Source organism: Cylas formicarius, unplaced genomic scaffold (genome assembly GCF_029955315.1).
Source record: "Cylas formicarius isolate icCylForm1 unplaced genomic scaffold, icCylForm1.1 PGA_scaffold_7__23_contigs__length_41026272, whole genome shotgun sequence".
Taxonomy (NCBI): domain Eukaryota; kingdom Metazoa; phylum Arthropoda; class Insecta; order Coleoptera; family Brentidae; genus Cylas; species Cylas formicarius.
Window position 1 is genome coordinate 21,527,469 of NW_026844352.1, and position 24,352 is coordinate 21,551,820.

Below are 24,352 nucleotides of genomic sequence, written 5' to 3' on the forward strand. Positions count from 1 at the left end.
GGTGCGCAATGACTAAATATGCCTACGCCTATAAGCAGTGACTAACAAATCTCCACCTTTTTGTCAGTATAATTTACATAAAATAGAAAATGCCGGGGTAATATAACTAAATTTTTATAAAAAATGAAATGAACGCATTTGCAGCATAGTTAGCCCATAACTAAAAACACTGAGCACATGAGCTACATAGAGGTGATTCATAAAAATGTGCATTTCCAAAAACGCTCTCTTACTTTTTTATTTGTAAATATAGAGATTTTTATTAAAAACATTTTTTGAAGGTTTTTAAAGGGCAAATCTACTTGTATCACCCATTTTTGTCGATAGGGTCTAAACTTTTGTTAATTTCTATTTCTCCCAGAACCGTTAGTTCTTCCAACTCTCGATCTCTGGCTAGGCATTTATACGTCCTAGGCCGCGGTTTTGTAAAGAATTCGTATTCTTGTTGATGGCGTTTTAACTTAAAAATATTTTTGATCCAGGTTGCCTTCTTTCCGGATATCTCTGGAAATATAGATTTAAAGCCGTCTGTCGATTTTCGTTACTTTCAATATAGCGTTTTATCATGTCGCACTTTTCATAGTTTTCAAACATTTTTATAGCTTGACGAAGATGCCACTTTTGACACTTGGGCTTGTGTATCATGGCAATTGTTTTTATCTGATCATGGGTCCTAGATAGATACCGTAAAATTGCATAGGTCAGAGTTAAGCACAGCATACTATGGTGATTATTAAAAATTGCAATTGCAATATCTTGGCAATTGTTCATGGCAATTGTTTTTATCTGATCATGGCTACGTAGATAGATACCGTAAAATTGCGTAGGTCAGAGTTAACCACAGCCTACTATGGTGATTATTAAAAATTGCAATTGCAATATCTTTTTAACTACTTACTAACAATAGGTGTATGGTACGTACATCGTTTGTCAGGAAATTTTATTAGAAAATTATTTTTTTTTAAATTGGGGTATTCCATTTAAGAAAATTATGCACCCGTGGGGGTCAATATGGCCTAACCTTTTGTTAATTTTTATTTCTCCCAGAACCGTTAGTTCATCCAACTCTGTATCTCTGGTTAGGCATCTATACGTCCTAGCCTACTATGATAATTATACATACAATAACGCGTTTTACCACAAACCGAAATTCAACTTTACGTACTCGACGCGCGTTCCGCCAACCAAGTTGGCATCTTCAGGAGAAGATGAAAACTGTTTTAATCTTCTCCTGAAGATGCCAACTTGGTTGGCGAAAGGCGCATCGAGTACGTAAAATTGAGTTTCGGTTTGTGGTAAAACGCGTTATTGTGTGTTAGTACAATGCCGAAGGTTCCAGTCAAGAATTTGATATGATAATTATTAAAAATTGCAGATATTTTTTTAATTCCTTACTAAAAATAGGTGTATGGTACAGTATGGTACATCGTTTGACAGGAAATGTTATTAGAAAACTATTTTTTTTAAATTGGGGTATTCCATCGTGAAGTAAAGGCTTTAAGACAAAATCGGTGAAACAGGTAGATTTGCCTTTAAAAAATTTTCGAAAAAAGTTTTTAATAAAAATCGCTATCTTTACAAATAAAAAAGCTATAGAGGGTGTGTAGCTTAAAAACGCCTTGACATATCACGATGCGGTTTTCAGTTTTTTACTTACTCGAAAATTGAGCCCCTAACATGCATATTAGTTTTGGGCTAACTATGCTGCAAATGCTTAAAGACAACGAGGCCCCTCGAATTTGGACCACCCGGTACTATTGTGATTTTATTATAACTAAATAAACATAATAAAATATTTAATCTTTATATTTTTAAAACGGCAAGTTATTTCGACAAGTTCCCATCAAAAGTCAAGCAGGTATACTTTGTTTTATTATTTAATTGGATGATGGTGCCATTTAATTTTGATTGTACATCAGAAATCAACCAACATCTTTGACACACCAATTAGCTGGCAGTAATCAATTTACCCAAATCTTTGAGGTGTCAGAAAATATTCAAAACAAAATATTCATCGCGGTCTCGTGTGAGATTTTTTGTCTCGCAATTAAATTAGTGACAGCAGACAAATTCAACAAACAAAGTGCCGCCGTAAAGATAAAAAGCATCGACACCAACGCATTCATTGATAAATGGCGAGTATCGCGTAGGTATCAAAATCATGTATCCGCGTCATGCGCCTGAAACTACTTCGGGCGGCCGAGAGTCCTGCGTAGAGTGCAGATTTGATAGCTATCGATTTCCCGAAACCTAGAAGGGTGCTCTAGGCAGCCATATTGCCAAGAATTTTCACGTTTCCTCGAGTCCGATACGACTTTTCGTCCAAATCTGACCGTTCGAGGCAGTTGAAAAGACAATAATGTACCGAAGGTGGTAAAGATCGCCCAGAGATCCGGGAAAAAAGAGAGTAAGTACGGTGCTTTTCCTTTACGTATTTCCATTTCCTTCCGATATCGTTTCCGTCGAAAATTTCCGCGAGGATGCCCATCCTCTCTTGCTGACGGTGGATTCTGAAAGCCCGGATGTTACTTAGTGGAAAGTTTACTACGCCTCAATTGCAAAATTAGGATAATACATATTTAAGATAAATGGCGTCAAATTAACAATCACGGACGCTATTTTGGAAAATAAATTTTTTAGGCATTTGCTTCTGCTCAGATCGACCATTTACAATGTTTATTAGCATTATCAGCACGCGAATCATTTAAAAACATATGTTTTCAAATATTTGATGCGGATGTGACGATGGTAATAGATTTCCACTGTTAGAAAAATTCAAATAAAAATGCAATGTATTCTGTATTCTCATAGTATGTAAGCGAACGTGTCCCTTTGAGCGGGTTTGACGAACCGTTTTACTTCTTTGCTGCAGTTTTACACTCTGTCAAAAAACCTTTCGTGTGAGCCTATTTATGTCATTCCACGGATGCGTTCCCATTGGATTTGCGCACTGCGCCACTGACAAAATACATTTCTGGGAATTGTATGATTGCATCTGTCATTCAAAAAGTAAATCCGTTTTTGAACCAAACAAGTTTTTGCTTCCGGTTTTTGGAACTTGAAAGGCCAAAGAGGATACCGCACCAAACCAAAAACTTTTCTTACCATCAATCGCAAGTTTTGTTTTCGTTTTCGATCTTTTCATTGTTCTTTTAATTTCCAAAATTATGAATCCGTTTTTTAATTCCATTTTTATAGATGGAATTCTTTGGATCCAACGGATTGCTATGTTCGCGGAAATCGTCTATTAAAATAATCTTTTCTTCCGTATTTCACTGCTTTTTTGACAGTTTACTATCTTCAGGCACGATCTTGAAAGCAATTAACTAACCAAAACTAACCATTTCCGCACACTAGACATTTTCAAAACCTTTTGATTTTCCCAGTTTTAGCAGTTCTCAATGGTTAACTTAAAAAATGTAACATGTCAAAATCGGATTTAAATTTTATGCCAGCGTCTAACAAAAGTTTGCAATCTGAAAAATAATGTTTTAAAATTAATATATATATATATATATATATATATATATATATATATATATATATATATATATATATATATATATATATATATATATATATATATATATATATATATATATTAATTTTAAAACCTTACTAATAACTAATCCTAATTATTTTACTCCCACTTCTACTGAATAATCTTTTGTTTTATTTTTTTTTTAACGTTTATTTTTTGGTTATGTATTTACGGGAATTAGTATGAATAGCGTTATATTTTAGTTATGATATTGTGGCTGATACTGATTGAAATAAACTTAGTATTATGCGCCAAATGCCATCCATAACTTTCGGCATCGTAACAAAACGTGCTTGCCAAGTAAAATTGCACACATGTAAATCGAAATTAATTGTGACCCAAAAATTCACTCTTCCTGCAGGAACGGTAACCCAACCATCCACTGAATGGCAATCGATACGCAGTGGCCTATATATTTTCATAGCGATACCGTAAACTTTGGCTTCAACCTAACTTCAGTAGCCATTTGTTTTCAGCAAAATGGCGCCAAATCCGAGCCGTCTCTTCAAAAGAGACGCTCCCCCTCAACAGGGGTCCACTGTAGCCAGTGTCGTAAGCACGGTATCGCCGAAACCCGAAGAAAAACTTACCGAAAGCCGGTCTTCTACGTCAGCGACTGTTGGAGCTTCGTCCGGTCCAGGTTATAATGAACCCCACCCCCACATATTCAATAACAAATCATTTCATTCTTCTTTTCGCCGTACGACACCATCATATCAAAGTGAACCAGGTATAGTTATGAGTTGTTGGGTGTAGTAACTGGATGTACCTTGCACGTAGGTTAAATCGCACATGATAACTTAATACCGTAGTCTAGCTTTCGGATATACGGGTCAGGCAACTAACAATATGAAATTTACAACTAATAAAAATAATAAGTGTACAACCAATTCGCTTTTTCTTATACCTTTCAGTCTTCTACATTAATCAAAATTGTTTTGGGTAGCCATTCTTCTGAATTATTTGTAAGCGCTGGATAGCTTACAGTCGTTATGGTGATAATGTTTGGAATGTTTTCAGTTGCCTGGTACGTATTTCATGGTACACCGAGACACGCTCATTTCACAAACATAACTATACTTACGCCATCACAATAACCACACAAAACACTTCGAAAGTCACCACAACGAATGCTTGCCATCTTTGGCCAACAGCTTGGCGAGTCGAGTGCGAAACATTGTTCGCAGCTTACTTGAAAGTTGTCAAAAACTCTGTAGCATGATATAGTGACGATAAGTTTCACGTATCAAGTCGTCTCGTTGGAATCGGTTGGATGTGTAGATTAATGTAAATATTTCATAAATGATGATTTTTCCCTCTTCAATTGGTTGAGCATAAAATGATTGTAGCATTAGGAACAGTAATATCAAGATAAAACTTTGTCTGCGATTAAAAACTGACAAATTGCTGAATAATGCCAGCTAAGCTTATTATTTTCTCTTTCAAAAGTATACCATAGTAAAAATTTAATTCAATTAAATACAATTGGTATTGACTTAAATGACTTGCACTATTTCTAAATCCATCCCCGGTTGAGAAAATGACATAATGGACATAAAAAATAAAATGTAAGCCATTGCATGCCTAAAAAAAATAGTATATAATAGTCATTTAGTTGGGTGCTGTGAAACAGTTGTATACCTTCTTTAGAACATTTTATTTAAACTATATAGCTCAAATAAAAACTAGACAGATGAACAAGACACCGGAGGCAAAACAAAAATATAATTATTATATTAAGTGTTGAGAAGAAAAGAAAACATCGTCCTAGTTTCCAATTCTGTGAATAAAAAAGCTTGAACCCTTTCATATGGTATGGATATAACTTATATTCTTTTGATATCCTCCATACAGTTGATGCATCAATTTTTAACTGTGCTGCAATTTTCCTGGTACTTGTCTCCGATTGCCCTTTAATGATATTCAGCACAGCAACTTCTAATTCGGGCGTTCGAACTTTCTCCTTTTTTTGAAATTTCCAGATTTACGTAGTCTTTGATTGTGTATAAAAAAGACAAGCTTCCAAGTGCATTTAATAATTATATTATTAGATAATACATTTTTAATTAAATTAGTCGCATTTTGTATTCAAACTAACTGAACAATGTCAAACAATGCAAGAATAAGAAACGCATTACGAAGTCAATAAATTTTGCTTTAGATTTTAGTTTTTTATTTGGAAAGGCTGAGTATTATAAAAACAATTGCACTAGTAAAAAACTCTAAATTAATCATAAAATAAAAAATATATTTTCATGTCATTGCATAAGATTTTCCTTAAACTGAGTTAAGAAGACTTATAGGGGTAGTGTAATTCAATCCCCTCAACATATTTTTAAAAAAATTGAAAACTGTGTTTTTATAATAGCAATCCTTCTGTAATATTTTATTGTTCTATTTAACATTAAACATTAATTTTCCGGCATATTTTTTAAAGTTCATATCCTTTATTTTAAGTTTAAAACTTTTAAAAAATTTCTTGTACCCATTATTCCTAGGAATAGTGTGATAGTAATGGATAGTGCAAGATCACCAATTGTACAAGTACAAACAGTACGAAATAATTCAATTGATAATCCACCATCATAAATTGAAAGCTACGGTTAGAAACTGTTACTGCTTATAGATAGATTAAAAAAAAATTGGCTGTTATGTGAAGCAGATATAGATTAACTTGGAAAAATTTTAATTGTAAATAATAATAATAACAATAATAATAATAATAATAATAATAATAATAATAATAATATATTTATTTATTTATTTACTTACGTAATTCCAAAAATATTTTAAATATAATAGTAGAAGACAGAGAGGCAATTAAAATATTACTGTAAGTCCTATCCTATAACTAATCATACACTTTTTATCAAAGACATATTCTTTTTAAATTGGATATCAACAGAAAAATAAATGTAGTTTTAAATGTGCTATGTATAAGATGTCCATGGTATTATTTTTTCTTATTTTTTTTTGTTTTAATCCGTTTTGCAAAATGTCTTTAAAAAAGTGTTTTCAATTCCTTTATAGAAATAGAGGTGTCGTAAGTTACATATATTTGCTTTTTTATCAAGTGTAACAGTTAGAGTTGTCTTATGTTTAATAACCATTTTTAAGCTACAATCCCTTATTCGCCCTCCAACCACCTGGTGCATTACTGAGCTGAGATTGAATCAACGAAAAACGAATATTCTTTCTTGTCTGATAGAGCTTCGGGTATTATCATAGTTTTATAGATACGTTGATGCATAGGGGTCCCATATTAGGTAGTTGTGACGTACATGAAATAAAGCAAAAGTATTTTGTTTCCGATACGTTCAGTTAGTTGGAACCAATTAACCTGCGAATCAGCAGTATAAAATATTGCTATGTCTTCAGAGATTTAATTTCAAAAGAGGGGTTTGAGACCGTTCCTTGTGGAACACCACAGTTCACGTTTCAGTCAAACTCTGAAGAAACCAACACAATGATTGGCTAAACGTTAGCAAGTTCGATTCAACAAAAACAGGAGGAATTCAGAAGTTTTGTAAAAAGTACCACAGTTCACGTTTTGATATTCACTTGATTTAAGATGTACAGTAACTGAGTGTTTTCGGATAACTGTTAGTCAGATAACTAAAATAGCAACAATGTTTTAATCAGTTTTTAAATAACAGAAATTATCTAGAGTCCGAATTATCCGAGAATGCTATTACAACGTGGTCAAGTAGTTTTAGTAAGTCGACACCAAATATCTCGAAATATACTATACGTGCACATTTGCACATTTGGACGTGTCTGTGAAAAAACATATTATTTTGTTGAACACGAAGGTGTGGAATTGTTTATCACATAAAATTAATGAGAAAAATTGATATCGATTAAATGGGTACACAACCATATCTGTTTTACCGCCAGGAACATAGTTTTACCATTACGCCATCATTAAACAATTGGTGTCTAACATGTTCCACAACAACGCGTTTCTATTACGAACTATTGGCTTTAATATCATGCCAACCAATGAAGACGGTCTCGAGGAAGATATCGAAGAGAACGAAAAACGTCACGTTTTGAAATGGTACCCTCTGTTCCAGTACGGGGTCATTGGGTCGCTATTCTCCTGTTTAGATCTGACGCATCTTGTCGTTTATTTTTCAGAAATTAAGCCCACGAATGCGACTGCTACTAATCCGTTTAAGGAGATATCGGAATATGCGGAAGACAAGTACGGCATCCATCCATGGGTCTTGGTCACGATTTCAATAGGTAAGTGCCAAAATTTCGTGTTTGAGTCAAACATAACGTTTAATTTTAATATTTCCAGCCGTATGTGCAGTCGTTTTGGGCATCTGCTTTTGCTGTATAAGAAGATGTTTCCGGAAGCGAAGGTCAAAAGACAAAAAGGGCATGAAGGGAGCGGATTTGAAATCGATTAATCTACTAGGATCTTCCTACAAGGAACAGGTACGGGTTAAGGGAAAGAAGAAAAAGTCTTAATGATATTCATTGCTTAGCAAAAAAGTAAACAGGGTTGTGTACATATTTGTAGGTGCAACCGGACATGGACGAACTAACGGCTAACGTTGAAGAGCCCGACGAAGGTGAAAAGCCGGAAGTTCAGAAACTCGGAAAATTGCAATTTAAGGTAGAATGAAAGAATGGAAATTAAATGCTTATTTTGGATATACGTTATTTTTATTAATTTCGAATATCATTTTTTGTAAATGCTTTGCAAATCTTACTGTACAGGGTGGTCACAATTGAAGTGTTTTAACAGAAAAAAAGCTCGATTTTTGAGAAATATTTTACTTTTTTTTTATAAAAAATTTTATCCGGAAAGAAATGATTTTACGCCTGAAACCACTGTTACCCCTTCCACATTATTAAAACAAACATTTTGCGACAAAGTTAAGCCTCTGCTTATGTTGGTTGGTTGATAGATTAGAATATGGAATTAGAATGCGTTTCGAGGGAGTTGTTGAGATCTTTTAAGTAGAGAATTAAAGTTAGTTCGTTTGTTGGTCTTTTGTAGTCGATGTACATTGCGGTTGACTAACATGTTAAGGGAACCATTTCTGAAAAACATGTAATGGCTAAAACCGTATGGCGATTATTAGGACATTTTTTAAGCCAATTGCAGTGGAGTACGCAGATTTTTTCTACACTTATCCGTTTTCTCATAAATGAATACAATACATTGTGTCAATATCAGTTAAGGACATAACTTTTATTGTTTATTGAGTTTTATGTTCTTTCACGCAGAATTTTAGTGGCCAAATTTAAGCTTTTATTTCATTTAGCAATTTAAAATGTACCAAACTTATTGTAAGTATGATACGAACGAAAACGTAGAGTCAGCCAATTAATTTTATAATATAAATAATACTTACCCAAAACGGTAGCAATCAGACAAGCAAATATTTCGGCCGTTGAAAATGAATTTAACTAATTACGGAATTTTCAAAACAAAACCACTTAGGTAAATGGAAAACAGAAAATCTGGGAATTGAATATATTTAACTGAAGAAGTATTTTGGCGCTAGCTGACCCAACAAATGGTGGAAAAAGTTTTGACTACTAGACTAGACTAGACAAGACTAGACTAGAAGACTACAATTTTTTAACTGGCTCATGGGAAAATGCAATGGGAACATTAATTTTCCATTGTCTATTGTTTGGAGTGATGAAGCGAGAATTGACTATTCCGGAATATTTTATAGGCACAATTCTTATCACTGGAGCACAGAAACGCCTCATACTGAAGTGTATCAAAATCGCATTTGCATTCAATGTATGGGTTGAAATTTTCCGAGGTAGTTTTGTGGGACCTTATTTTTTTAATGAAAATCTAACAGCCGATGGTTATATAAATATTTTGCGAACATGTGTGTTTCGTTTTTGCAAGACTTGATATTAATTCTTGAAAGGAGTGTTTATTATCAGCAAGATGCCTCGCTCACAACGCACGAATTGTAAGTGAACTTTTAAACTAAAGGGCCTAAAAAATTATATATTTGACCAAAGCAGAGTTAGAGGAAGCCATTCGAGAAGCGTTTGCTTCATCAATCTCATAGAGTTAGTGAATAGTTGCCATTCAGTAAGAAAAGGTGCATTCATTGTGTAACGGCGCCCAATTTAAACATTAACGTTAAAATATTTCAACGTAATTAATGTAAACGGTGAAATTTCAACATAGTGTAGTCAAATATTTATTGTGTTTTGTGTACTAGGTTAAAATACCTTTTTTTCTAAATAATCAGAAATATTAAAAATAAATATTAAAAATAAAATCCAAAATTAAAATTAAAATTAAAATATTCAATAGTTTTTAGGTTTTAGTGTTTTTCACTTAAGTTATATTAAATTGGCCTTTTCTTTTAATTTTATGAAATTATTTTAAAGGTTTCTATTGACGTCTTTCTGAACATATTGGGTACGGCCTACTAACACATAAACAAAAAATGCCCTATATGTCCGGCTATTTTCATCACAGATAAAAACAAATCTATATGGCTGAAAATGCCTCGACAAATGGTTTTGTTCTGAAACTTCCGTAATTAGTTAAATTCATTTTCAACGTCCGAATATTCGCTTGTCTGGTTGGTGCCGCTCTGGATATGTATTGAGAAAAAGTTCATTGGCTGACTCTGCGTTTCCGTTTGACAAAATTTAACACTTCATCGTATCATAGTTTTGATAAGTTTGGTACATTTTAAATTGCTAAATGAACTAAAATCTGTGTCACAGAATACAAAACTTAATAAAGAATAAAAGTTATGTCCTTAACTGGTATTCACACATAAAAAGTAATTAAGATGTATTCATTTATAAAAACAAACAGAGAACTGTAGAACAAATCTGAGTACGCCACTGCATTTGCTTTAACAAAATGCCCTAATAATATTCTATTTGAATCCAAAATTTTCATAAACAAAAAAATTATGGTCCGAAAATGAAAAAACGCGGTATATCTCATTTTATTCTCTGCTTAAAAGATCTCAACGTCTCCCACAAAAAATAGAGCTCTTCTTTGTTCAATTTTAAACCAATCTGACGACATGGTCATATTTTCGAAGACCCATAATAATACGGAGTATAGATGCATAATCGATAAAAAAGCATAAATCACATCACAGTAGTTGAAATGTAAGAGAACTAGTGACTCCCACAATTGTTGTTTATTTCAAAATTGAAAATATAATTGCTACTACATAAATTTTTAACGACATGTTAGCTTCTAACTCCAAGCATCGTTGAAGCAGCAGATGCTGCGGAAAGAAACTGAATGATTTGATTTTGTTTTAGCTGGAATACGACTTTAACCAAAACAGCCTCTCCGTAACGGTCATTCAAGCCGAAGATCTTCCCGCACTGGATATGGGTGGAACGTCAGATCCGTACGTAAAAGTTTACCTTCTGCCGGACAAAAAGAAAAAGTTCGAAACCAAGGTCCACAGAAAGACACTTAACCCCGTTTTCAACGAAACGTTCGTTTTCAAGGTAGGGAAGTGCCAACGTTAGGCTACCATCAAGCACTCGTTTTGGTTTAGGGTATCCCATACGCAGATGCGATGAACAAGACGCTCGTGTTCGCCATTTTCGACTTCGATCGTTTCTCCAAACACGACCAAATAGGCGAGGTGAAAGTGCCACTGTGCCAAATAGACTTGGCCCAAACAATCGAAGAGTGGAGGGAGCTGCAAAGCGTGGAAGGCGAAGGTGGTCAGGTGATATCATTTTTTATACTTTACGACCATCGGAAAGTAGGATTTTTTCACTTGGATTATTATTTTATTGAAGAAAACAAGTAGTAGAGGAACTGTTGACAAAAAAATCCTACTTAGGTCACGGTCCTTGCTTCGATCGGATTCTTACACCCAGTTCGGACCAAATAAAAATTGCACAGTTATACGACACATTTTTTTAAAGACGAATTCGCTTGCTAACGGCGTACCGCAAATTCATCGAGACGCGAATTTGCATCCATAAGACAGGAAGAATTATTTTTGTAACTAAAGTTCTATAAAAATTTGACGCAGTTCGTGTTAAATCTGAACAAACAATAAAATAAACGGAACAGGGAACGATTAAGAGAAATTAAAATTATAATTCCAAAACTACTTTGGCAAACACTGAAATTTTTATTGAATATTTAGTTACAAGTAGGAGTTTCATTCTGCACAAGTATTACATACACATTATAATATTTAGAACAACTCCTTGTAATGGCAAAAGGGAGTTGCATTTTCCACAAAGGAAGTTACATCAGCCGACAGAAGCGAGGTGATCGAGACTGCAATACGACCAAATTGAACAAGAGACTTGTTACTTTCTCTCTCTACGTGACAGTAATATCAAATCATTCTAGTCTGTCATGTTAAAGTGCTATAGTTTGAAATGGTGCGGGTAGGGAAGCTCAGGTTTGAGCCAGTTGGTGCATGTAACTCATTTTACCAGGCAAGGAAACTACATGACCTAAATAAACATAAATGAAAACAGCTACAGAGTACTGAAGCCAATATTTATTCTTCCTTGATAGGAATTTCGTTTCTTCATTTAACGGAGTAATAAAATGTAAATTTACAATTACAGGCTGGATAACACAAAGTTTACATTATAAAGTGCAGATAAATTGCAGTGATAGTTTCCGATAAATTTTGGTTTTAATTGGTACACAATAGAAAGACGAGTTTGAGGAATGAAAGTGACCACAGGTAGTTGATTATAAAAAAATATATAATAATTGTACATGATTATAATTATAGAGACGCGCAGATAATTCAGATATCAGTCTGTAAGATCAAATAAATAAAAAAAATTTTATTCTGCCATATTTATAAGTTCGGCACAGATAGTAGATGGTCTTATCTGTGTTTATTAACATTTTAATTAGCCGTTTTTGAGATATTTCAATTTAAAAATAATTATCGTTCGATTTCTGAACAATAACCATATTGTTTAAAAATGGTCAAGTCTGCCTTGATTGCAACCATATCTTCTATGTTTACAATTGTATTAACAACTTTCTGCTTTTGACAACTAATCAAAACTAATGATCAGCAACGTAAGTTTAAATAATTTAAGATATTTCAAATGGGTTATACTGAGGAAGAACAACGATAAATAATAAAATTATGTTATTCAAACAATAAAAATATTAATAATTAATACTAAAAATTTTCCACATAACCTCCATTATTTTCTATACAATAGACAATATTTCGTTTCAATTTCCTATTAATACACGAGGTGATAGAATCAGGGTTTTCTCTGCTTCGATCTTGTAAAATGATATTAAGTCTTTCTCTTATCACTTGTAAACTTTCAGGCCTATTATAATAAATTTTATTTTTTAAATATCTCCACGAAAAAATTTCTATATTTATTATTTAGATAATTGGTAACCGGTTGGACATATGTGGAGGTGTGCCATTTTGATGCCAAATTAAATTTAAATAATTTGTAACTGGAATATTTTCTAATAACTGTTCTACTTCTGTTGCAATCGTATATAATTGGTCCTTCCACCATATTGTTCCACATTCCACATTAACTGACGTCCGTCTTTGGATTTTCAATACCTGCATTTGGATTATTAGTGGACCAAAAATATTTGTTCTTCCTGTACATAATTTAATATTTCAGTGCCCATCGGTTAAATTTTGCACTGGAAGGAACTTATACGGGTGAAACTTATGATATTTTTTGATAATTTTTTAAAGTCGGGATTTTCTAAAAAATATGAAACATAAAAATTAAGAAAGTAGAACTTAAAGTCATGATGTCAAGTATCGTAATGGTATAATAATTTACCTTGAAACTAAATTTATATATGTGACACTATTTCGGTCCTCAAATCGTTTAATCACATTTTTAATTGTATTTATTGAAGGAACTCTTCGACCAGGATATATTTGTCGACATTCTCTTTTAACCCTTGCAACTTTATATCCGTTTGAATAATATAATTTTATTATTTGTTGTTTGTCTTCCTCAGTATAACTCATTTGAAATATGTTAAGTTATTTAACTTACGCTGCAGATCTTTAGTTTTGATTAGTTGTCAAAAGCAGAAATATGTCAAAAATGGCTAAATGAAATGTCAATAAACTATATGTTTTTTAAAGCAGGAGAAAAAGATCCACATCATCATTTTGATAGCTCGTGATTATCGTTTGTTTTTTCTGACATTTGCAAAGGATAATAGAACAAAAGATGTCAAATTTTTGTATTTACACTTTTTTTTCTATCTTTCAAAATTATCCCTGTAGGTGGGTGTTAAAATATAATGAATAACCCACTACAGTACTACGCCTATAATGATTAATTACCCTCTCGCATTAAGAAACAGATTATATCTACAATTTTTTTCCGTTTCTGATGTTTCGTATAGTAATTTTTACTTGATCCTCTATAACTTCTGAAGAGTGGTACAATTATGTTGTTTTGCTTTACAATGATTTTGTCTATTATTTCTTAAATAATATTATATATTTTGTTAAATCAAATATTAATAAATCGTTTTGTAAAGATTTACTGGTCACTTTCAGTCACTTTGGTGGTCTTATTATTACTACTTATAGGCTCAAATTCAAAATGTAAAACATCAGATTGAGATTACAAATCATCACTGCCTCTGGTCATTGAAAAATAGGCTTCACTTTTACACAAACTTGGATGAAATGCGTCCACAAATGAAAAATGTTAGTATGAAATGTTAGCAATTACATTTTCATCATTTCTAAGTAAATATTTTCAAATCGTTAATCAATTTTTATTCAATTATCTAATGAAACGAATTATAACGAGAAATTAGTTAATCAACAGCATTTTAAAAAAAAATTGTGTAAATGTGAAAAATCCCAAATATCAGTAGCTTGAATTTTTGAAAATATTTCTAAGGCAAAGCTAAAACTTGCCTTATTTAACTGTTTTAAAATGATCGATTGGCCAACATATTGCGACCAAACGCGTACGTTTATCTAATAGAAAATGTTTTCCAATGTAGATAGAAATCTTGTTCAATTTGGTCGAAATAATATAAATTTCACTTAAACTCACTACAAACTCAAAGCAGTTTACATTTGATATTGACGTAAATTATTTTTTCTCTTTTCCCTAATATTATCTCTCGTTCTGCTTTGATATGGCTGTGTTTAATGGTTGTGCCGGGCGCATTTGTGCATGACACGCTTCAAAAACGATCACTTTACCGATTCACGTAAGTATATTTCATCTTTTTTGTCTTCTATATGCGACATATTCTGAATAATTGATAATTGTAAGATCGGACGCGACGCTATCGCCTAGTCCACAACATATATCTATTTCCGAAGATCAGATATAGAAACAAAAGAACAATTTAAAAATCCTTCCATTGCGTACAAAAAAATGTAGGTTCTTAATTTTGCAAATTTTACCAATCCAATCGAATGGTAATCGATATCTCAGAGTAAGTCGCAAAGTATGTTTCGCAACTCGTAACTTATTGCAGGTTGTACTATTTTTTCTAGTAAATAAATTACTTAATACTTAATACTTACTTAATAGTCAAAGAGTATACGTAATAAGCCTGCACTAAGTTTATCATTGTAGAAATAATTTTACTAGTCTATAAGGTATACGAATTTCTTAAAGTCCAAACAATCAATAACCACCGCGTTGAAAAAAAGTTCGTTTTGGATTTTGGGAATTTCGTTTCTATCACATCCATTCCTTTTTCTTAATAACTTATAATTAATACTGGCTTAATAATAATATTTAATAATATCTATTACTAATTAAAATTGTATCTAAAATATTGTGTCTGCATCTCCAAATTCTAAAAAATAGGCAAAAGCGGGTGTTCAGGCGTCAGATGAGTTTATTAGTGAAACGCGGTCATTAACTATTATAATTAGCACCTATTATTTTCCGAAGGACGTAATTTTTGCGCAAGTACATCCGCTTCTACGCCTACATAGCGTAATCGATCCTTATAAAATGCGCACACAGTTTAAGGGAGTTTTGGCACGTGTTCCCACAAAAGAGAACAGCAAATATTTGAATATTTTGGATACAACACGGTTGAAAGTAGATAACTTTAAAAGATTTTTACTTACATGATTTGTTCACGACATTGTTTTTCAGGTCTTTGTTATTACGATTTTTATATGCATATGCATGTCCCAATTTTTGTTGGCATCTGCATTTGGCTGGTTCTTTATTTTAAAATGATTTTTATTGTTGTTCAAACGAGTTTTTTCAATATTAATCGATAGATCTGCGTACATAAGAAACGTTTTTAATTATTCTGGCATGCCAGCACCACCTAGTTAGTTTTGAAGCACAGTACATTTTTTCTACGGTCCCCAAAATGTGAAATCAAGCGAAAAGAAAATCGACACACACAGCCACAGACAGTTTTAAGAAGTAAAAAAACCGTTTATTGTTAGTTCCAGAACGCAGTTCTTGAGAAGGGAACCGTTGTTTGTAGTTATGAAATAAATATATCATTTTTACTTTGATTTAATTGTAAAATTCTACTTTTTACAAGCTTTTGAAAAAATTTTTCCTTAACTGATATTTGATGGTGAAACCTAAATTCACATTTTGTGAGCAGTTGAATTTTAATTATATATATATAATAACTATTTTTTGTATTACTGGTATTCGAAAACAAACTTTTACGGAATTTTTTCGGGACAGAGAATAGAATTTTACTAAAAATGAGGTTCATATTCTTATAGATATCAATGACCTACAAAAAAATGGATGGCACAGTCCCAGTAGCCTTTATTCAGAAAAATTTGGTTTGGTATGGTTTTCTGTGTTATATAGTTCGATTTGTTTTTATTTTGATCACGGTCAAGATATTTGGCATATTGGTATACTTTTTTGAGTGCAGATATATGGAATATATTATTTTGCGTTTTTGGTCAAGTTGTATATTTTAATATGCATCTTTTTGTAGTTGATAATGAACTATGTCAATATGTTTTAAAAATATGTTACCCACATGTTACAAATTACTGACTATAAACTGATTTTATCATAGTTGCCCGTGACGTTCATTCATAGCTTCATTTAAAAGAGTACGTAAAAATGCCTGTAAAATTCACTCTGTTGTAAAAGTGCTTTATGGAAAATAACACCAGTTTTTCTGATGCAGCTAAATAAAAAAGTTTGTAGTTAGGAATATATAATGAACATCTATTAAAACACTAGCCATTTTAATTAGTTATTGTTATAAAACTAATTTATTTTGAAAAACGTAATTTCTTATATATCGTTTAAAAGAGTAAGAAACACTCTTTAATTTAACAAAATAAATAAGAACTAAAACTTCAGATTTTCACGAAATTCTATATTTTTATATGACAATTGTTTTTATGTCTTTATCATTTGATAAAGACACGGTGATATATAATTTCGTAAAGATTTGAACTTTTAGTTCTTACTTATTTTGATAAATGGATTTACATCAAGTGAAAGTAATTTTGTTACAACCAACCAAACCAAAATCTGCTAAGAAAGATCCATTCTTCTCAAAAAGTGCCTACAGTACAATGCTCGAAAAACAATGTGGAAACTTTTTCCAAACTGTTTATAAAGAAATGTTTTAAAACGTATATGAAACACTTTTGAAAGATGTCATGGCCGCACATCAGTACTACATAAAATGTCGACGTGCGAGTTACATTTATTTTCATTGTAAGGCAAAGAAAACTAGACTAGAAAGTTTCTTGAAGAAGGTTTCTATCGTGGGGAGAATTTAATGGCAGATTTAAAAGTGAAAGATAGCAGTACTTTTCAAAATTTCCTTATGATAACCCTATCTGATTTTGAGGAATTGCTAAAAATGATTGGTCGTAAAATATCACGAATGAATTAGGCTCGATGTTCACCTTAATTCTAAGGCAAACAAGTATAATTTCCAAACAATCTATATCACCAGAAACCTGCGAAGCATTAATTCATTCTCTGCCGAATTTTATACACGTAACTTCCTATATAGCTCAAATGCATAAATATTCACAAAAATAATATAATTAATAGAAATAGTCTTCTATCAGACCTGCAATGTTTGTTCCATGTTTTCCACACGACGGGAACTCAAAGATATTCAAAAATTGTTTGGAAACTGTTTCTCAATGTCTTGAAATACTACTGTAGCAAATCATAAATATTTCCGAAACATTTCGGAAACGGGTTTAAAAATTGTTTCTAAACACAATGTTTCTAAGTGTGTACCGGACATTAGAATGTGTGAATATATTTTTTTAAATTCAAAAACAAACAAAAAGCAATCGAGCATTTAAACCGATTCTATTCTATGCTATTATCAACCAAATTGCTTGATTTCACATTGGCCAAGGTAATATTTTTGTTAGTTGTTTGTTAATATTCTGGGATTCCCTGATATCTCTAAAGGTACTTTGACTGTTCAAACTGTAACACAATTTTTTCTTAGCAAGCTCTGTACTCTAAAATTCACGTTTCGTTAGTTTCCTTCAAAGCCCATCATTGCAATTTACATTAGACTAGTAAACGCTGTACTGTGATTGATTTTTTTTACAAAAGCAGACGAATCAGCTGCCACATCAATTTATTTTCAGAATTTTTTCATTGACCCTTATAACAAATATTTATATAGTTTTCCTGTCAGAAAAAATTATCTCCAATTGGATCTTCGAGCTGGTTTGAGCTGGGTGTTTCCAGAAGAAACAATAACCAATATGAATGCCACCCAAAAGCAACTCCTCTACCATGCAGACAATTTTTTAGATACGATTTTGTTGTAACTTACACAGAATAAATTAGCGAACACCCACACGTGCCAACATAAAAAAAAAGTTGCAGTGCAAACCAAAAGTTCGCGACAAAAGGATATTTTTTATACTTCCACTTCAAAAATTCCTCCGCCATTTTTTTCTAATTTAACATACCGTCACACTATTTGCAACTATTTGTCGCGACGTTTTCAAAAGTCACCATACAAACACAAATAAAATTTTAAACGCGATCTAAGCTGGAATGTGACCAGCGTGAGAAAAGTGAGGCAAATTTACTAATTAGGATTGTTCTCTTTGTCTTGCTAAATTATATAAATGGGAGAACGGGGGTGTTTTCGTTGTTTCTTTACTACACTTACCGATATAATTCTATAAATATAATGTTCGAAAAAAATGACATTTATAATAACTGAAAGTCCTGGGGTTGATTTCTTTACTGATCTGTGTTAGTATTTTAAAAATAACTAAATACAGAAGCATTAAAAAATTATTTGAAATTATATGAAAATTATATAAATAAAAATCAATTTCAATCAATATTTTAGCATTTGCAAAACAAAAATAATAAAAAAATACCAATAGTTAATAAGACAAATTAAAAAATGAGTTTGTTATTTACAAAATTCAAAAAAAATAAAATAAAATTATTTTTTTCAAAAAAATTTTTTTCATACATCTATAATTTTTTTAACAACTTGTAGATTTTTATCCCTCTGCATATTTTTCAGCAAGTCTCTTAATGATATTCAGAATATTTGTTTCATTTTTAGAACATACAACAAATTTTAAAACTTTCTTGTTAATAACAAAATTACCAGGCATGATTATGATTATAAAAAATTATCAAAAGACAGAAAATAATAAGTGTCATGTCTTTAGTGCTCGATTTTCTTTTCTGTAATGTTTCGCCGTCATATTCTGTCCAATTAATAGCCATTTAGCATTTTTAAAATGGAAGAACCTTTTAATGCTAATATTAATAATATAATAATTTTATTAATGATAAATAAGATAAAATTGTAAAGTATATAAAAAAATGTCCGAGGAATTCAAAAGTGACTTGATATAGAGGGTGTACCATTTAAAATCAAAAAGTTATTTGTCCGCGAAGATACAAACTCAATAAGTGAATCCAAACAGCTCTTATCTTTGCGTTTTTTGTTATATTCTTACCACACTCCGTCAATTTTAATATCTTAAAAAAGGGAAAAAATTAAAAATTTTCAAATTAAGTTGAGAAAACTTACTAAAATACTGACTGACCTTATTTCTAAATAATGCGCACAAATATACATCATCACAATATTTTATTTGTATAATCATATTTATATATATATATATATATATATATATATATATATATATATATATATATATATATATATATATATATATATATATATATATATATATATATATATATATATATATATATATATATATATTTTACATAATAAATATATATAACTATAAATATTATTTTTTTATAAAACAAAACCAGTTAGCGTAATATTTTGGTAATATGCAAATTATTATTAAATAGATATTCTACATCTACCAACAGAAAAATGCGCAAGATATATCAGAACCATTTAGTTCAGGAATTTAGAGAATGATTTACCCTCAAAAAATCTAAACACTTAGAAAAATTAACTAATAGTAGGTAACAAACAATCTCTTATTACACTTTCATGTCATTACTATTATTACTCGTCGCACTCTCAATCTGCCTTGCAAAATTGATATCTGCTGCATTAACGGAGTCAGTCCAGTTTAGATCACGTTCACTAACTTAAAACATTCGTTAATCGAAACACCTTATCCCCATGTATAATATGATTGTTTTGTTAATTGTTTGTCCCCGCTTTAAGACTTGTTCGGGAAACGTTCTCCCCCAAGCTTGACCACACTACTCTTCTTTTGCGCATGCGTGATTTATGAACACAATATTTTTCGTTGATTAATATTATACACTTTCGCTGTGTTACATTTTCGACTTTACCTTCGGCTAAAGTTTGTGTTTCTTATGCATTATTATATATGTTGATCCTATCATATAAAAATGCGTTAATTCTATCACACATTTGAACAAAATGAAACTAAAGTGACTTGTGCTTTACGTATGACTTGGTCCAACATTTCCGCTTTTGAAAAGAAGAAATCTTCGAGACAACAACCTCTAATTTCCTCAACTTTTATTTGAAATTTCTCTCGTTGACTCCATTTTCGCCTGCATACTACTATAACGGATGATTAGGAGACAAAACATGTTCGTATTGTGAGAGCCTTTTACTCGTGAGAAAGTAGTAGGGAGTTTGAATAGTTCCTAGGTCTTAACGAGCTTCTAGTATTCTTAAACGGCTACCCCCTAGTGATGAAGAGCTGTTAGGAGATAAAATCAAGTTTCCTCCTCGTAACACCGTCTACATGTTGTGCAGTCGCCCACCATCACGATAGGGACAGGATTCCTACCAGCATAGTCGCGTAGTAGCGTCTAAGACTGAGCGCCCACTATTGCTTCAAAGACTTGGAGAACTCTTAGAAAAGGAAGCCATTAGAACCTCCGAGCACTCAGAGAAAACTGAAATTTATTCGGCTCCCTTTTCATCACACTATCTGCTATACCATCTCGTTACCCCACAAAATGAAGACCATATTGACCGAATTACATTCCGCCAGTCTTATAAAATATTTACTTACAGTCAAACAGCTTGTACTGTGCTTGTGCTTGTGTTGCGCTAGTTTCGTTTCAAAGTTCATATACACCTCTAAAATGTCATAAAAGCATTTTAGATATTTTTTGAACATAGCATCAATACCCCTAGAAGGCTGGTATATAATAGCACACAACCCTAATCACTGGCGCAGAAAGATAGACAGAACGTTTGGGACTATGGCCATGTGCATATACTGCCTAACATTACCATTACATCATAACATTAGCATTCTTTGGATCAAATTTCAAATCGCTAGAGAAAATTCAGGAATGTGAACCAACCATGTAATCCAAACCCGAATTCCTTTCTTCAGAGCAATCATAAGAAGGCAGATCAGACAAGACAAGTTTTTGCTTATAATATTGCATTCACATTATTAATACTTTTGTAAATCAGATACCAGATATAAAACTCGGTAGTATCTGAAAAACCGAAACAATTATATGATTTCACAGATTTCACGGATTTCACTTATTCTATAATGGTTTCATAGATTTCGATATCATTTTCTACATTTTGACAACTAATTTTTATATAGAAATTCCAAGTGATATTTAAATTTTCTGACTTCATAAATATCATATTTTAATTTTTTTTTAAACTTTCATTGCTTAATTTTTTCTTTTTTTTTTTCACGTTAAGTAATTTTCTTCATAGAAAAGGACGGATATAAGTAAAAATTTAGTCAATTCTTAATTTTCTGACATATAATAAAGCCGAATAGGCAAATAGAGAAATTATTTATTATGAGTTATGATGTTATGTCTTATAACAAAGACATGGCAAATGAGTGCATAATTTTTTTATCCCTAAATCATTACTCCAAAACAATGCAAATGAATCGCATCACCAATATACTTAGTTTATTTTATAATACTTATGCTTAGGTAACAATGTTGTAGTTGCCAATTAATTGTGAAAATTAGTGCAAACAAACGTCATACCTAGACAAAATCTGCAAATAACGTAAAAATCGTTATTTAGTCACATATTGTAAATCTTTTAGATTCATTTGTTGATTGTTCAAAGATGACTTCACTAAACGAAAGTTGCTCAAACATGAAAAATTTAGACAAAATTTCACGTATTTCACAGATAACAAAGATTTCACAGAGCTGATACACCAGATTTCACGCATGATTTACCCCTTCTGAAAAACTATCTCAACAACCACCGACAGACGAAGAACATAACAACTTCCATCCACAGCTTTCCCCAAACATTGTAAAATGCACACAAATATGATAGGATCAATTTTTCCAATATATTTGTATAGTATTTGTCGTTTCACTATCTCTAATTGTGTATCCAATGGAAAAAAAAAACTAAAAAAAATTAGCATCGCAAGCAAGATTAATGTGATTAGGCTACACGGCAGTCAAAGCCAAGTTACTCTACCATGTGACATTGCAGGACAACAAGTTGGGAGATATATGCTTTTCTTTACGGTATGTACCGACCGCTGGAAAATTGACCGTTGTCATACTGGAAGCTAAAAATCTGAAGAAGATGGACGTCGGAGGACTATCTGGTACGTTGACTCCACTGTTTCGAAGAAACACCCTCTAGTTTCTTTCATTTAAAGATCCCTACGTGAAAATTGCCCTAATGCAAAACGGAAAACGACTGAAGAAGAAGAAGACCAGTATCAAAAAATGCACTTTAAATCCGTACTATAATGAATCGTTCACTTTTGAGGTACCGTTCGAACAAATACAGGCGAGTTTCAAGAGAAAATTTTGCAGTATTGGGATTGTGGCTGACATTATATTTTATTCCAGAAAGTAAACCTGGTCGTGACCGTGGTCGACTATGATAGGATTGGCACGTCGGAACCTATTGGAAAGGTGGTGCTTGGATATAATGCAACAGGAACCGAACTGCGCCATTGGTCGGATATGTTGGCCTCGCCGCGCAGACCTATTGCCCAGTGGCACACGCTGAAAGATCCCGAAGATGAAAAGAAAGATTAGAAAGTGAACCATTGCCTACAACGCTACTTAAATATGTGGTTGTTTTTTAAGGTAAATACGATAAAGTCCCCTACTGTACAATAAAAAAAATTTTTTTTCAGATTTATTGTTGATGTTTACCCAAGCATAAAGTGAAACCCGTACATGTATGTTTCTCGTGACAAAAATATACCAGACCTTACGAAGTCTACATTCCTTCTCTCTAAAGCTATAACATAATTTCTAGTAGTCGCTATAATGCTTTGGTTATCCCGAAAATAATATTTTCTTGTTCAGTTCTGAAATGGAATAATGGTAGAAGAATATCGTTTCACAATGTCGCTTGCAAAACAAGATATTTGGTAAAATGGTTTTGTCGATCCATCATATTTCTCTCAGTGTACCCTGGAGTGTCATATCTTATAGACGGCAACTAGTAGAAATCTAGGGAGTTTGCCAAGACAATAGAGACTTATAGTAGTATAGCACCTAGAGCTGTTGCATACTATGTACAAAATTATGCAAGAATCGTTTGAAGTTCGGAGTTATCTACAAGAAGCACAATTATGTTAAGTAGAAATTTAAAAGCAACATTCTTTATTGTACAGAAAAATTAGGATGACAAACATTGCAAGCTTCTCCTTACGCCCCCTGACATTGAATACACTGGCGATTTTAAATACCATCGTCCAAACCAATGAAAATACTCGATATTTAGTTATATAGACGGATGCTTTAGTAAATGTGTTAAAGTATGTAAATATTTGTATTTTATTAGATTACTTTACGTGAGTTTTATTCTTAGTCTGATAGTGAGTTTTATTCTTAGTCTGATATTATCTTCCCCTTTGTTGTGTATATACGAAGTAAATTTATCTCTCCAAATTAAAACCCTTACCTAATATATGTGGAACACAGTGGTGCAATGTTGTATGTTAGGTAGGTACCCTTTAAGGTCCTCTGATTTCCAAACCGTTTCATACAAAATAATTTGTTTGCAATTAAAACTGGTGAATTTTTTGAATTTTTATTTAAAGACTGCCTATAATTTTGTCTGTTATGTAAATATTTCCGCAAATTGTAATTTAAATGACACACACTGGATACCTCCAGTTTTACACAGGTAATATTTGGCACCAATACCAACTAGACCATATTTTTACAACATAAATTTTTTGCATTATCACATTAAAAATATGAGCTTAATTTATTTAGAATATCAAATGGTTAGGAAACTGAATCGATTGAAATTAGGGAATGCACGATGATAGCTTTATAAGGATGGGCAATAGTAGATTACAAATGTATTATAAATCTTAGTGTCACATAATAATAAAGATTTGCCTCAAGGGCCTTGAACTGATACAGGAACAAGTCTTATAGATC

The 24,352-nt window shown here is 32.1% G+C and overlaps 1 protein-coding gene across 3 annotated transcripts; it reads left to right on the top strand.

Annotated features, from left to right (window-relative positions):
• Nucleotides 1-2,232: 2,232 nt before the first annotated feature.
• LOC132704530 (synaptotagmin 1) lies at nt 2,233-24,352 on the top strand. Of its 3 annotated transcripts, none has more exons than XM_060674570.1 (11): nt 2,233-2,407; nt 4,018-4,181; nt 7,682-7,789; nt 7,848-7,987; nt 8,073-8,168; nt 10,829-11,023; nt 11,074-11,250; nt 22,428-22,545; nt 22,600-22,733; nt 22,796-23,038; nt 23,089-24,352. In XM_060674570.1, exons 2-10 carry the CDS (start codon nt 4,022-4,024, stop codon nt 22,985-22,987), a joined length of 1,320 nt encoding a protein of 439 aa, XP_060530553.1. In that variant the 5' UTR covers nt 2,233-2,407; nt 4,018-4,021; the 3' UTR covers nt 22,988-23,038; nt 23,089-24,352. The 3 variants fall into 3 exon arrangements, with proteins under 3 accessions (XP_060530553.1, XP_060530551.1, XP_060530552.1); XM_060674568.1 differs by having other exon boundaries at nt 2,234-2,407; nt 4,018-4,271; XM_060674569.1 differs by having other exon boundaries at nt 2,234-2,407; nt 4,018-4,271; nt 22,437-22,545.